Below are 16,441 nucleotides of genomic sequence, written 5' to 3' on the forward strand. Positions count from 1 at the left end.
GGCAGCGTTTGTCATCGCGCCAACACGCGTCGCTTCAATAACCAATAACGATGTCCTTTATCCGCGGGAAGTGGCCAATAATGTCGCGTCGATTTCTGTTTCCAGTTTTCATTTCCTTTTTCATTCAACGAATAAACTTCGTTGGTGTCGATGGTTTGAAAAGCGGCCGGAAATTCAAGTAGCGAAAATCGCCTTAATAACGGTTTTCTTCTGGTGGTTTAAAGGCGCGAAGCGACGCACGCTAACCGTCGAAAACGGCCATCCGGCTGCCGACGAACTTCAGAGGAATGTCGAGCCACAAAAAGAGCAGCAAGCCATAAAAACAACATCTAATTAATCGTTATTTCGCCCCAAAACAGCGGGTTATTTCTTTCGTCCATAGCGATCGGTCGGGACTCGGGAATTAGAAAAGGAAAATTTAGTCATAATTCGGTCACACCGGCAAAAGCACTGGGACGACGGATATTAGAAATTCGCCGGCGTTAATAGACGCGAGGAGGAGGAGGAACTTGCGACGTGGTGGTGCAGGGTTATAGAACATTTTAGTCAAAGTTAATTTGGCAAAAGATGACGTCTTTTCTGATTAGAGACATATTAAAGACAGATGACGACGTCCAGATACGAATCATCGACCGCATCGAAAAAGGTAAGTAGCATTTATTTTCGCGATAAAAAATTCGTTGATCGTTTAAAGATTATGAAACGAAAGTGAATGTCCTTCGTAGAAGGGTTGCATCCGAAGGCTGTTATACCGATATTTTTGAAAATGCGAGAAACCGAACTTTGAATAAACTCATGCATGAATAAATCCGACGTTGAAACATTCTGTTAGTCATCATGGATTAGTACATCGATGAATCGGTGCTTTTGTCGGGTCGCCGTACTTATTTTCGGGTCTTTTGAACAAACCTAGTAGTTAGTGCTTTTCGGGGGGGGGGGGGGGCTGCGAAAAGAACAACCGCCGGTGATGGTGCATTTTTCGCGGTAAACGATGATTTATATAACGTGTAGATCCTGAATACAGTGACGGAATTCGTTTAAGTGGCATTGATTCTTTTTTCAAATCATCCATGTATATACAATCTTAACGTATCGAAAATTTAGACGAAAAGCCCTGAACAGATTCAATTCTATTATACTTTGTCTATTATAATCAATAAGTATTAAACAAGTAAATATTGATAATTGAAATCAAACAAGATTTCAAACAAAAGTTAAAATTTTAGAGAGAACTTTTATTGAAGCCGGTTTATAAAAGATGAATTCAGTAGAACTTAGTGCTTCACTAAATAAATGAAAATACGCAACTACGTTAGAGAATTAAAAAACACAAGCTGCTGAACTTATCCTATAAACAGAATTTATGAATATTCACTGAGAAATGACGTGAAATCGTGTCACAGTCGATAAGTTATCATCCACATACACATACTTTATTCGATATAAGCTTCGTCGAGTCATTTACCTAAAGAAGCTGCTATCTGTACTAGTAACGAATGCTCGTATCTTAAATAAACTAGTTAACCTATGAAGTACTAACCCGTCTCTACGTTTTACGGGCTGATTCGGGGGCTCATCTACGAATTAATCCATTCGCTACTGGGCATTTTCTTTTTCAAACCGACGCATGAACGAAAATGTGGGAAACCGATCGTTTTCGCCTGTTTTTCGTTCACATTTTTCCCTTCGAGACGAATAAAGTACTTTATAGGTTTACAATAGTTAATTTGACGCACACATTTTCGCTACTTGTATAAACTAGCTTCATCTCTCATTTACCTGGATGAAGCTACTATGGAATCGAAAGTTCGTGTGTCAATGTTAACCTTTAAAGTACTACTCGTCTCGATGTATTTAATCTACACGGCTCCTCTACGAATCTTTTTCAATTTTAGACAGCGATCGAGGTACAAAAAAGGAATGCGACGTCGACGAAACCGTCGCTAACAATCCTACAGACGATCTGATGTCGATAGCCGATCACACGATCAAAAAAGCGAAAAAGCCGCGCCGCCGCAGAACCGCTTTCACGCATGCGCAGTTGCAGTATTTAGAACGGAAGTTCCGTTGTCAAAAGTACCTGAGTGTAGCTGATCGCGCAGATGTAGCCGAAGCTCTAAATCTAACTGAGACTCAAATTAAAACGTGGTACCAAAATAGGCGGTGAGTATTTCAAATATTTTCGATATCAGGAACGATCAGGAACGGATCCAGGGTTCAACTTGACTTGACTACGTCGCCAAAGAAAATATTTTGGATAAAATTCGTGAAAATGATTTACTCAAGAAATATTGCATCATAGAATATTTCGAAATATTTACTTAACAGAAACTCTTCTCTTAAGCGCCTCATGTATAAGGCGAATGAGGTATCCTGAATCCGCTCCTGACTGTGCCGTATTAGGCGAATGCTGAATGCATATTTTCGCCACTTTACGAGCCTCCCACAAACATCACAACATGCACATATTTCAGGACGAAATGGAAACGCCAAACGACTGCGTCGATGCGTGCCGAACAGTTGCGTAACCACGTGTGCGACGAAAAAGACTGTCCGGGAGCAAAACGAATGACGTCAGAGGTTTCTGCGTATTGCACGCGCTGTATGATAAACGTAGCGCCACCTAGCGACCTGAACGAGGGACAAATTATTCCGCGTGTTTATTTACGGCACATGCAAATGCACGTTCACGGATGTACACTTTAAACGACTAATCTTCCTCCGATATCTTACGGATTCAGATGTGAAAAAAACGATGTATGTGAAAACAACTTTAGTGCGTATTTCATAAAGCAATAATCTAAAATTATGATCGAGTGATTACTTTTAAAAAAATCAAATGTTATATATTCTACCAAGATATGATATGCGTAATTGGCAAATCTAGTCACAAAAATGTAAATAAATTTGCTTTCGTGGAAATAATAAGTATTCATATTGTATTCCTAAAATATGGACTGTTCAAGTTTTACTATTATATTCTGATTGCGAGGTTTTTTCTTCAACGAAGGTTTATAGTGACGCCATATACGAAATACAAGATTTCTATAAATAACCTGAATTTGTCCCTTGAATGCGCAGAGTTAAGAATGTTAAATAGTTGTCGCGTATTTGTGAGATTGTGTATGTTGTTGTTGTATGCGCCAGGGGTTAACACACGTCCGATGACTCAAGAACCGGCTGTATAGAATGCATGGGAACTTACTCATTCCGATTCACAAAATGATGTTCAAGAGGTGATCATAGAACAACTGTTATCAGCTATGGATCCAAAATTCGAAGCGTTAATGTTGTTATTATCCTGGATTTCACTTACGAAAGGTGAGGTACATAACACCTTAAGGAAAAGGTGATTAGTGAATTTGTCCATAACCGATCAAACGAATAGGACAGGGAGGTTCTCTTGCCCGAATACGAGACAATGTTCGAGTTCCAAAAACGGCTAGACTCTCACATTCCTGCCTCCCGTATATTCGGTTGCCATTATTCTAGTGTTGCATCTGGTAATTCAGTCGCACACTCAAACGATAGAACAGAATATTCTGACATTTTGCTACACTCTAACTCTAGAAGTTTCGCTTTTCTCGAATGAATCGGATTTTATGTTGTATACATCACTTCAGGTGAGGGCACGTCAGTAGAAATACGTCACTGCTATGCGTGTACCTATACGCACGATATCCTGACGTCAGAGAGTCTTCGGTGTAGCGATACCAACGTCACTAAACAGCTAAAACCTTTACAATGTCCGGCTGGTAAAGACGTCTGCGTGGTAGGTCAAGGTCAACCGTAAACAAAAATGGATTTTCATTCATCTGACTTTGAAAATACCATGTACCCCGACACTCATTTCAGATTCAAACGAGGACACTATTGAATGGAAGCGTCATCGAAAAATACAGGGATTGCATGTTCAGAAAAAACTGCGCAAACTCCGTGCGTCTTTCCATCGACGAGAGGTCAACGCGTACGATGAGCTGTTGCACTATCGATGGTTGCAACAGCGGTCATCTTTTCAATCTCAGTAAATTAGCCGCGATGTCAGAAATATTAGGGTTTATCATATTTTCACTACGCGGCACATGACAAATACAACATTAATCGATTTAGATTATACTGAAATAGAGTTTATTAATATCCAATTCAGCGTTTAGATTTGAGACACAACAAGCAAATAATAAACCGTACGAACAAATCAAAACTATCATCAATCATAGATGAAATGATAAGATTCCGTGATATAGATTTATTTACCTGAATGGAATCTGATATCATCTGGTTTAGAATTCATTGGTACGGTTGATATGGCGAGGCCGACTCAATTTCTGTTCATTCTTGTTCTAACGCGTTGTAAGTAAAATGTTGCATGAAGCACCAACTCGTAATAATATTGTATACATCTATTGTATTATATCCACTTTCTAATGTCAAAATCAGTAACTTCCTCGTCTTAGTTACGATGAATTGTGATATATGTATTTGATATGAATGATGCGAATAATAAATTTTATAGATAAAGACAAAAAATATCTTCGAAAAATTCGTTTTTCCATCATATAAATTTTGGTCCGTGTATTTAGGCGTCGGACACGAACTTGGGCGCAGAATAGTGAAAGGGGATGTGGTATCGGAAGCGACCAAATGGCCTTGGCTAGTCTCTCTCATTGAGGACAAACCAACACTAGAAATCCTCGGCATAACTGTTATATCGGAGGGAGGTGGCTGCGGTGGGTCTGTCATAGCTGACCGGTGGATCCTCGCTGCAGCGCATTGCTTTGAGTAAGTTGTAATTGTTCAAGCTGTTTTACGCTGATCATAACATTCATTTTTAAAATCATTAAGTCATAAAATCATTAAATTGGACTATATGGAACTGAATGGTCTTGGGCTATCCTAATGTAAGCTATGACCGTGCAATTGTCCCCAAAGGACTATATCATCTATATAACATCAATCATAAAACTAAATCTCATCGGTAATGGGCATGATATACAACGGGTAGTTGGAATGATATATATATATATATATATATATATATATATATATATATATATATATATATATATATATATATATATATATATATATATATATATATATATATATATATATATATATATATATTATTCCAACTACCCGTTGGTCATATATATATATATATATATATATATATATATATATATATATATATATATATATATATATATATATATATATATATATATATATATATATATATATAAACTTTATTGTCAAAGTAGAATACTTTTATGACAAGTACATAATTAACAAAATTTAGTACAACGATGACGGATAACCGCATTCAAGGATTATGTGTATATTGGTGCGGATGGTAGAAAGAGGTCTTCTTGCCACTATCCGTACAGGAAATAATAGATAACATTGTCTCTTTAGAGTTATAAATTAACAGACTCCCTTTTGACTTGAACTCTATATAAGTACTGGTGGAGGATTTTCATGTTACATGATTTACTTAAAAATTTATATATATATATGCTTCATTCCAGAGGAGATGACGCTGAACCAAGTTACTGGACAGCACATCTAGCCTCTCTGAATATAGAGGTGAAGCATCGAAGTGTCATCGTTAAAAGATAAGATAATATACTATAACATAAGACAGAGGCTATACGTTCATATCTCGTAAAATCATAATGAATCGTGAGTTTTTTTTCAGTCCTCGTTCGTGGATAAAGTAAAAGGTGCATTCTCTAGAATTTTCAATCGAGAAGATTGGAAACAATGGAATATCGAAATCGAGAAAGTAATAATCCACCCAAACTATGACCCTGAGTGTAGGTATTACTGCTACATATACAGTGGTTATTGGTTCAATGTGGTTTTACTCGCCATTGGCGCCATACCATCAAATGAAAGAAAATAATCATTTCATTTCAGTGATTGTGAACGATATTGCGTTGTTAAAGCTAAAAAAACCGGTGCCATCAGGACCGGAGTTTGAACGGATACAAAGGGTTCAATTGCCGATAAATGATGATATGAGTTTCCCACGCGATGGACAGGAATGTATCGCTACCGGATGGGGTTGTACCAAATACTATGGCAGTAAGGATAATTTCAAAGATCGTGATTTGAATTTGAAATCAATCTTAGAATTCATTCACCGTTTGATGGTTGATATATGCGAATGAACGATAGCTTACATTTGAATAGGTTAATCATAAATCGCAAAATCAAGTTTTCTTCCAAATAACTTTCAGGAGTTGTGTCGTCAGATGTTCTTAGGGAAGTGGTGCTACCTATCGGCAGCCGTACGCAATGTTCTAGAAACTGGAGACAGGACTACGTACATGAGGCGATGATTTGTGCTGGACTGCACCGCGGCTGGGAGGGCACATGTCCGGTGAAGACGCTTTATATTACATAATACACGAACCCAGCCGACGCCCGGTTTCATGATTTCAGATTGAAATATCGAATTAGCAGGGGTGGATCTAGGATTGTTCGTACGGGTGGGGTCCAGGGAAGTTAGGGACTGTATGAAATGTTATTGTAAGGACGATGCAAGCTACGCATATGGCATTGCCCTCATGGTCAACGACCGTGGAGGTGCTCGAGGGGTCCTTCAAATTTAGTGGGGAGGGAGGGGGATCCAGGCCCTTTTGGACCCCTAAATCCGCCCCTGATTAGACACATTACCATCTCGAATCTCAGAGTGTTTCGTAACGCAGTTTAAACCCTCTCTTTTTAGGGCGACAGTGGTGGTCCGTTGATGTGTGAAAAACCTGATAAATCCTGGGTTCAAGTTGGTATTACGTCATTTGGTCACTACCGCGCCTATAATTACCGTGACGTATTCACCAGAGTGTCAAGTTACGTCGACTGGATTCAACAGACAATGAAAAAACTTTAAATGAATATGACAATGCTAATAAAAGTTTAATTTATCATTTAAAATCAAAACTAGTTCGAGAGATGAGTCTTGCAAAAAGTTATACTTTCAGTAATTTTTCCAATTGTACAATACGATGTAGATGGAGATGGCGCCGACATCTTGCAAGTGTAACCAATCATTCTTAATCGTTGCACTATTGCAATAATTGTTATTGGATTCTTGTTTTGATTCTATTCAAACACATTTTGTTTTACACGTATTAAGCGTTCATGTAACCGTTAATTGATTGTTCTATCATGGAGATAATCATAATTCGTTGATGAAAGGAATTCTGTCGATATCAGAATTATACCTCCGTGAATCGGATCGAGCAACAGCTTTCTATTTGCTCATTAGTTGTTGTTATTCGACATAAAACAGCGTTTGGCCCTTCGAAAATTATTCTGGAGGAAGTCATCGTCTGATCAAGATATGGAGAAGGTGGGCTTTCTTACTACTTAAACTTCTACTTATTTCAGATTCAGAACATGAAATAGTCTTTGTTTGGCTCATATTCCAAGTGATTTACGGGTATTATGCAAAAGGACGGATTAGACATGATGTACTTTTTTGAAAAGTATTTGAAAGCTCTTTTATATTAATCAATTTTATTTCTTGAATACAGTTAAAACTCGGCTCATCTGGGTTACGAAAATTTTACGGCAATTTTTTAGATTATTTTCACATAAAAATATTAATATTCAATTCTATAGCTAAGAGACATTGGTGGTTTACTGATGCTGACATATTTGCTGAGTTACAGTAAGTATATTTTCGATCAACTACAAGGGAAATGATTCGCTTTATTATTGAAATTATGTTTCTATTTTATGAATAAATTCTCATTACTTGTCTTATTTAAATCCAGCGCCGTATTGTCGTGGTGAATCGCCATGTTCAAGGTACAAGAGGGAGTATTTTCAAAACGCGGACGGCACCTACTTGGTTAAGTTTCAACATGACGGCAAAGAAAAAAGTACCTACGTTTACTGTAAAGATATGGGGACTAACAATCCTAAAGAATATTTGAATGTCCAACAAGAACAGAATTATATTGAAGTAGGCTGCGATGCGCCATACAACTTTAAAGCTGATTGGAGTAAACTGCGCGTTCGGCTAGAGGTAGGCCATCACTAACTATCGTATTCTGATGTATACGACCAACCATGAATCAGAAATCAGAAAATTTATTTTCCGTCGTTTTCATTACAGAATCTTTCAGTAAAGCACTGCCAAAATTTTCGTTAGTTCTGGTTCTGTTTGCCTACAATAAAACTTATTGAATGCATCAGCATTATAGTCCAGTTTCCCACTTTGAGAATAACATTAATAACTCGTATCTGATTCAGTTTCGAAGTTGTCTCACCTCTGCTGCAATGTGCCGTAAATTTGTCTGTATCCATACCACATAATCTAAGATATTCTTTTATACATCGAGATACTCGTTTAAGAGTCCATGAATCAACCTATCTAAGAGTTTCTATTTATTCATTCATCAGTCCATACAAAAAGTAGAAGGATACTACACAGGTTTATAAGATAAAGAAATGACACAAATATTACAAAGTTATAAATAGCCCCCCCCCCCCCCCTCCCAAAAAAAAACAGATAGCATAGTCGTACAATCAATACAAAAAGACAAAAGCAATTTACCGAAAAGATTTACACTCTTATATCAGGCGTAAATATTATTTGATATCATCAATGTTACAGTCGTTTGATCCATATTATCTTAGGTTAAGGAAATCTCGATATCGCGATGCAACTGCGTCAATTAATATATTTCCTTACAGAAAAAAATATGTAGTTATATATTAACTTATAGGACATGAAGATAGATGCGAAAGACGCTAGCTACAGGAAATCCAGCGGGGAATTAAAAAACACGAAGAAAGACTACGCCTACGGCCTGGGCTGGGGTTGTAAAGGGCAAAGAATTACAGCTGGTACGTTCAACATGGATTTGACCGGCACAGGATTTGAATTCAAAGAGGTGGTACGTACATAAAAATGCAGCTTATTACTTGTATCAAAATGTTCTCTTGTGCAAATATTCGTTTACAAATAATATCATAAAGTGGGATGTTTCTATGTATAGAGATGGCATCGTGGTGATGGCGGTAATCCCAATACACAGGCCAAAGAATTTTTCCCTAGGCGAGTCGCAAATAAACATTCCGGAGGTGGATTGAGCGGTGAAACAATTCGAGGATACGGAGGAGGAAAAATATCGGCTGGAATTTTTCCGGACAGGTAGGCATCTACGGCGAGACGATTCTCGCGGCTCTTTTCTCTCTATTTTACGTCTTACCTCTGCGGGTTTGACTCTGTACTGTACTGATAATAAAGTCTTTGAGGACGAATCCCACTTTTTACTCGAGTGTCCCTCACTTCATCCTGCCAGAGTTTCCATTTTGTCCCCACTTGTATGTTTCACAGAGTTTGAGTCTTTTTGTGTTTATGATAAATTCTTATTTTTTGATGTCTTATAACAACGGAGATGAAATTGCCAGCCTTGTGTGTAACCTACATGTAGTTAACTCTTTATTTGCCCTCCGTTCAACACTTTGATTCTTTTATATTCTATTCACTTGATTGGATCGCCACCTAGTGTTTCCTTGCTGTTGTACTATATTTTGTTTTACATTTCACATATTTTATTTGCAAATATTTTCTATTCCTATGTTATCCATTATCAATGTATGTCCACTTTTGTACTGTTTTTCCTGTGTTTTGATGTTTATATTTTATTGCATGTCATTTCCTATGTAACTTGTATATTATATGGAGCAATAATAGAATTAAAGTACAAGTTCAAGTGTATATACGGTTATATTGTAGTGAAACGAATGGACGATCCTTTATTCTCGTCCGATTCCACGATCAGTAGAAAGGTGAACTTGTGCGTATTTTGTAGAGAGACTATTAAAAAATGTGTGCTCTCTATCGGAAGCGATCCTTTGTCGAACGTCTCTTAAAATGCGAATCCAGACGAGGTTAATGCTATCTAAAGTATTTTTTTCGATGATCTGACGTGAATATTATTTATTTGATGTATGTCAAAGCTCGCGACTCGCAGGTCGGCCTTTTCGCTATAATATCCGAAGCTCACGACTCGCAGATCGGTCCTTGTCGGTTTCAGAACTTATTCAGTGTATCTCTAACTCCGACTCTAACCCTGTTCTGTTCTGATCTGAACTCCACTATCTCAAAAAATGTTTATTAGATTATTATTAGAGTATTCAGAACTATGATGATATTTATCATTATCATTATCATTATTACCATTATCATTATTATCATTATAATATTTGACCTTAGATGAGTTTTTTTAAAAAGGTATGCCATTGCTGTTTGAATATATCTTTCTCCAAAGTTGGTAATTACTAAATCAATAGTGTCTATATTCAAACCATCTCAAACTGCTTGGATATGTTATTATACTGATAAAGATGTACATTTTGACATTGAAACTATAGTGCAAAATCATTATTTTTTAACAGTAAGTTCATTCCCATACAAATGATAGTCGATTATTCGCCGGTAAAAGTCAGCAGAAGGACCACTAGCAATCCACCTCCGACGTCTTGTCTGAATTTGAAAAGAACTGGTAGCATAACCGACGGCGATTATAACATTCAGACAAATTCGGGAAAACTTATGAAGATCTATTGTAAGTTTATGGACACGCCGGAAACAACTCCTCTTGAATATTTGACCTTGGAAAGCGGAGAAGCGAATAATTACGCAAAGTTCGCCGGCAATGCTGATACTCAAAAAGTATTTAATGGTACAATTTCTTATTCCAAAGTTAGATATATTATCGAGGTATGTCCGTACTTTTCGTTAATTCGCCACCATTTAAGACGTTCTCGTGGTATAGTATGGTAATGTAATAAATGTGATAAACGAAACGTCTTTTTCAGGATGGAAGCATTGATGTGATGGATTTCAATTTTGCAAATTTCGAGGGTCAGAAACCAATGCCACTCGGATTTTTCCAAAGAGATGCCGCTGCTGATAGATACGACCATTTATTCAACATAGATCTGACTGGTACCGGTTTAGTAATTGATCGATCTCAGGTAATTGTGTATTTCAAGTAATTAATGATTCAAGTAATTAGACAGTTATTACTGTCTGCTTTTTATGGCATTTTAACTTAGAAATACTGTTGTTCGCATTTAGAAAATAATTGATTATCTGTGGTTCCAGTGGTCTTATAGTGTTGTCTCGCGTACTTACACAGAGCGTGTGGAAAAACTATCATTAGCAACATAGTTTAACTGGTTCCAACGTTTGGTTATCGCCTCCTATCGTTTTTTCTTTACTCGACCTCGATTGGGCGATCTAGTTACGTTCGTGATCTTTCAGAATATATGGCATACTTACTACTCTGCAACTTCGTGCGAGGGAAAATTGTTGTTTGAAAATTCGAATGCCGTTGTTAAGACAAAATCGTCGACCGAATACAATAACGGATGTGCCCCAGATAATGGACGTATTCCTCTAATCGGTATATTTATATGAATATTTCCTTCCATATGTATTAAGAGCGAGAGAAATAGAATGCATGTGCTTAAATAGCTACTGATAAGACACTGCCCTCGGCACTGATAAAAGGTCATGCAAGTACCTTATATGGACTGACCAGTGTTCTGTCGAAAATATTGAAATAATTTGACAATTATAATAGTGATTAAAACATCCTTCCTCTGTATCACTGTAGACATATTCGATGACTGTGCGGCAAATCCTTGCGGTGTTAGCGGTCAATGCACTGATCAGATCAATGATTTCACATGTACCTCGTGTGATGCCGGATATCAAGTAGTTAACAGAAGATGCGTCGGTAAGTTTTCATCAACCGTTATTAGAATGTCAGAAATGATTGTAAACGTTTTAGAACTGCCACCAGATCAGGATTTGCTACAGTAGCGTAGCCTGTAATGCCATATCCAATTCAAATCGTTATCTTTATTCTATGTAGAAATCGATGAATGCGCGGAAAATCCTTGCGGTGTTAGCGGTCAATGCACTGATCGGATCAATGATTTCACATGTACCTCGTGTGATGCCGGATATCAAGTAGTTAACAGAAGATGCGTCGGTAAGTTTTCATCAACCGTTATCAAACTATCAAAAATGAATGTAAACGTTTCAGAACTGCAACGAGCTCAGAATTCGTACCCATGAATACCTGATGCATGTAGTTTGTAATCTGAGATTCCAAAATTCATCTTTATTCTGTCTATAGAAATCGATGAATGTGCGGCAAATCCTTGCGGTTCCAGAGGTCAATGCACTAATCAGATCAATGATTTCACATGTACCTCGTGTGATGCCGGATATCAAGTAGTTTACAGAAGATGCGTCGGTAAGTTTTCATCAACCCCGTTATTAGAATGTCAGAAATGATTGTAAACGTTTAAGAACTGCCACCAGATCAGGATTTGCTGATAGTAGTGTAGCCTGTAATGTCATATCCAATTCAAATCTTTATCTTTATTCTATGTAGAAATCGATGAATGTGTGGAAAATCCTTGCGGTGTTAGCGGTCAATGCACTGATCGGATCAATGATTTCACATGTACCTCGTGTGATGCCGGATATCAAGTAGTTAACAGAAGATGCGTCGGTAAGTTTTCATCAACCCCGTTATTAGAATGTCAGAAATGATTGTAAACGTTTAAGAACTGCCACCAGATCAGGATTTGCTGATAGTAGTGTAGCCTGTAATGTCATATCCAATTCAAATCTTTATCTTTATTCTATGTAGAAATCGATGAATGTGTGGAAAGTCCTTGCGGTGTTAGCGGTCAATGCACTGATCGGATCAATGATTTCACATGTACCTCGTGTGATGCCGGATATCAAGTAGTTAACAGAAGATGCGTCGGTAAGTTTTCATCAACCGTTATCAAACTATCAAAAATGAATGTAAACGTTTCAGAACTGCAACGAGCTCAGAATTCGTACCCATGAATACCTGATGCATGTAGTTTATAATCTGAGATTCCAAAATTCATCTTTATTCTGTCTATAGAAATCGATGAATGTGCGGCAAATCCTTGCGGTTCCAGAGGTCAATGCACTAATCAGATCAATGATTTCACATGTACCTCGTGTGATGCCGGATATCAAGTAGTTTACAGAAGATGCGTCGGTAAGTTTTCATCAACCCCGTTATAAGAATGTCAGAAATGATTGTAAACGTTTAAGAACTGCCACCAGATCAGGATTTGCTGATAGTAGTGTAGCCTGTAATGTCATATCCAATTCAAATCTTTATCTTTATTCTATGTAGAAATCGATGAATGTGTGGAAAATCCTTGCGGTGTTAGCGGTCAATGCACTGATCGGATCAATGATTTCACATGTACCTCGTGTGATGCCGGATATCAAGTAGTTAACAGAAGATGCGTCGGTAAGTTTTCATCAACCGTTATCAAACTATCAAAAATGAATGTAAACGTTTCAGAACTGCAACGAGCTCAGAATTCGTACCCATGAATACCTGATGCATGTAGTTTGTAATCTGAGATTCCAAAATTCATCTTTATTCTGTCTATAGAAATCGATGAATGTGCGGCAAATCCTTGCGGTTCCAGAGGTCAATGCACTAATCAGATCAATGATTTCACATGTACCTCGTGTGATGCCGGATATCAAGTAGTTAACAGAAGATGCGTCGGTAAGTTTTCATCAACCCCGTTATTAGAATGTCAGAAATGATTGTAAACGTTTAAGAACTGCCACCAGATCAGGATTTGCTGATAGTAGTGTAGCCTGTAATGCCATATACAATTCAAATCTTCATACTTATTCTGTCTATAGAAATCGATGAATGTGCTGCAAATCCTTGTGGTGGTCCAGAAGGAACTTGTGTAGCTGGTATCAATGATTACAGGTGCACATCTTGTGCTCCTGGATATCTGTTATTGTATACAAAGTGTATTGGTAAGTATTTCACCATACTACTGAAAAACATATATTACGATTCTAACTGCATATTGGGAAAAAATGCTGATATACAATCAAAATAAAAAGGACATAGATTAGAAGTAAAAGTACACATTTTTCAGTAGTATTTGGGTAAGTTTTCATCAACCCCGTTATTAGAATGTCAGAAATGATTGTAAACGTTTAAGAACTGCCACCAGATCAGGATTTGCTGATAGTAGTGTAGCCTGTAATGTCATATCCAATTCAAATCTTTATCTTTATTCTATGTAGAAATCGATGAATGTGCGGCAAATCCTTGCGGTTCCAGAGGTCAATGCACTAATCAGATCAATGATTTCACATGTACCTCGTGTGATGCCGGATATCAAGTAGTTAACAGAAGATGCGTCGGTAAGTTTTCATCAACCCCGTTATTAGAATGTCAGAAATGATTGTAAACGTTTAAGAACTGCCACCAGATCAGGATTTGCTGATAGTAGTGTAGCCTGTAATGCCATATACAATTCAAATCTTCATACTTATTCTGTCTATAGAAATCGATGAATGTGCTGCAAATCCTTGTGGTGGTCCAGAAGGAACTTGTGTAGCTGGTATCAATTATTACAGGTGCACATCTTGTGCTCCTGGATATTGGTTATTGTATACAAAGTGTTATGGTAAGTATTTCACCATACTACTGAAAAACATATATTACGATTCTAACTGCATATTGGGAAAAAATGCTGATATACAATCAAAATAAAAAGGACATAGATTAGAAGTAAAAGTACACATTTTTCAGTAGTATTTGGGTAAGTTTTCATCAACCCCGTTATTAGAATGTCAGAAATGATTGTAAACGTTTAAGAACTGCCACCAGATCAGGATTTGCTGATAGTAGTGTAGCCTGTAATGTCATATCCAATTCAAATCTTTATCTTTATTCTATGTAGAAATCGATGAATGTGCGGCAAATCCTTGCGGTTCCAGAGGTCAATGCACTAATCAGATCAATGATTTCACATGTACCTCGTGTGATGCCGGATATCATGTAGTTAACAGAAGATGCGTCGGTAAGTTTTCATCAACCCCGTTATTAGAATGTCAGAAATGATTGTAAACGTTTAAGAACTGCCACCAGATCAGGATTTGCTGATAGTAGTGTAGCCTGTAATGCCATATACAATTCAAATCTTCATACTTATTCTGTCTATAGAAATCGATGAATGTGCTGCAAATCCTTGTGGTGGTCCAGAAGGAACTTGTGTAGCTAGTATCAATGATTACAGGTGCACATCTTGTGCTCCTGGATATCTGTTATTGTATACAAAGTGTTATGGTAAGTATTTCACCATACTACTGAAAAACATATATTACGATTCTAACTGCATATTGGGAAAAAATGCTGATATACAATCAAAATAAAAGGGACATAGATTAGAAGTAAAAGTACACATTTTTCAGTAGTATTTGGGACTATTATCATCATCGTCGTCGTCGTCGTCGTCGTCGTCGTCGTCGTCGTCGTCGTCGTCGTCGTCGTCGTCGTCGTCGTCGTCGTCGTCGTCGTCGTCGTCGTCGTCGTCGTCGTCGTCGTCGTCGTCGTCGTCGTCGTCGTCGTCGTCGTCGTCGTCGTCGTCGTCGTCGTCGTCGTCGTCGTCGTCGTCGTCGTCGTCGTCGTCGTCGTCGTCGTCGTCGTCGTCGTCGTCGTCGTCGTCGTCGTCGTCGTCGTCGTCGTCGTCGTCGTCGTCGTCGTCGTCGTCGTCGTCGTCGTCGTCGTCGTCGTCGTCGTCGTCGTCGTCGTCGTCGTCGTCGTCGTCGTCGTCGTCGTCGTCGTCGTCGTCGTCGTCGTCGTCGTCGTCGTCGTCGTCGTCGTCGTCGTCGTCGTCGTCATTGTTTTTCTTTCATAGATTTCAACGAATGTTTATTATTTCCGTGTAAGTCATGGACGTATAAATCTTGTATCAATAAGATAAACGACTACGAATGTACCGAATGCGACGATGATGAAGAACTTCGTGACGGAAAGTGTCTTAGTACGTACCATTCTTTCAATGCTTTTTCAGTTGAAAATGTATAAATTGATTGAATCTACGCCACGCAACTTTAAACAACCAAAAAGAACAATCAAATTGATAAAGTCACCATTTATGTCACATAGAACACTGTGAATCTTGGTAAACCATTTCATAGATATAGCTCCATTTTGTTCGGCTCCGTTTTGTCCCGTCGTTTTTCTATTTTATCTCTAAATCTTCCGATCCTTTGATGAAACTTTATAAATTTGACGGCACTGTGGCCGATTCTAATACTCTATCACTACCGTACTCTTGCCGTATTACTCCCTCAATTTAGAGACATCAGTTCTGTCATTCAGATGCCAACCTGTTCAAAGCTGCATATGAAGTTTCATTATCAACAGCGGCGTTGATCATTGTTTCACAGTGGAAAGGGCGCTGTATAAATTAAACTATTATCATAAATTATTGTCGTTTTTATTAGTGCAAATCTATCAAATTTTCAGAATGTAGTTGTAGTTGGAATATTTTTACGAAGGCCTGCACTGCTAGTGGGTTAGCA

The 16,441-nt window shown here is 37.9% G+C and overlaps 2 protein-coding genes across 2 annotated transcripts; both read left to right on the top strand.

The window, feature by feature from the left end:
• The first annotated feature begins 3,146 nt into the window (after positions 1–3,146).
• On the top strand, positions 3,147–7,021 carry LOC141908966 (chymotrypsinogen A-like). Its single transcript, XM_074799273.1, has 9 exons — positions 3,147–3,321; positions 3,624–3,772; positions 3,856–4,350; positions 4,581–4,779; positions 5,529–5,586; positions 5,699–5,816; positions 5,920–6,087; positions 6,243–6,385; positions 6,734–7,021. The coding sequence occupies exons 3-9, from the start codon at positions 4,305–4,307 to the stop codon at positions 6,893–6,895; spliced, it is 894 nt and encodes a 297-aa protein (XP_074655374.1). The 5' UTR covers positions 3,147–3,321; positions 3,624–3,772; positions 3,856–4,304; the 3' UTR covers positions 6,896–7,021.
• Positions 7,022–7,874: 853 nt separating this feature from the next.
• Positions 7,875–10,856, top strand: LOC141909258 (uncharacterized). Its single transcript, XM_074799648.1, has 5 exons — positions 7,875–8,038; positions 8,742–8,912; positions 9,015–9,169; positions 10,420–10,706; positions 10,843–10,856. Exons 1-5 carry the CDS (start codon positions 7,916–7,918, stop codon positions 10,854–10,856), a joined length of 750 nt encoding a protein of 249 aa, XP_074655749.1. The 5' UTR covers positions 7,875–7,915.
• Positions 10,857–16,441: the final 5,585 nt, after the last annotated feature.

Source organism: Tubulanus polymorphus, chromosome 7, assembly GCF_964204645.1.
Source record: "Tubulanus polymorphus chromosome 7, tnTubPoly1.2, whole genome shotgun sequence".
Classification (NCBI taxonomy): domain Eukaryota; kingdom Metazoa; phylum Nemertea; class Palaeonemertea; order Tubulaniformes; family Tubulanidae; genus Tubulanus; species Tubulanus polymorphus.

Bases quoted from the DNA above. Each gene is read 5' to 3' on its own strand.
- LOC141908966 (XM_074799273.1), top strand. From the start codon at position 4,305: ATGGCGAGGCCGACTCAATTTCTGTTCATTCTTGTTCTAACGCGTT. The intron at 4,780-5,528 runs GTAAGTTGTAAT...GCTTCATTCCAG, and splicing joins GCTGCAGCGCATTGCTTTGA to AGGAGATGACGCTGAACCAA. The intron at 5,587-5,698 runs GTGAAGCATCGA...GTTTTTTTTCAG, and splicing joins TAGCCTCTCTGAATATAGAG to TCCTCGTTCGTGGATAAAGT.
- LOC141909258 (XM_074799648.1), top strand. From the start codon at position 7,916: ATGGGGACTAACAATCCTAAAGAATATTTGAATGTCCAACAAGAACAG. The intron at 8,913-9,014 runs GTACGTACATAA...TTCTATGTATAG, and splicing joins GATTTGAATTCAAAGAGGTG to AGATGGCATCGTGGTGATGG. The intron at 9,170-10,419 runs GTAGGCATCTAC...ATTTTTTAACAG, and splicing joins GCTGGAATTTTTCCGGACAG to TAAGTTCATTCCCATACAAA.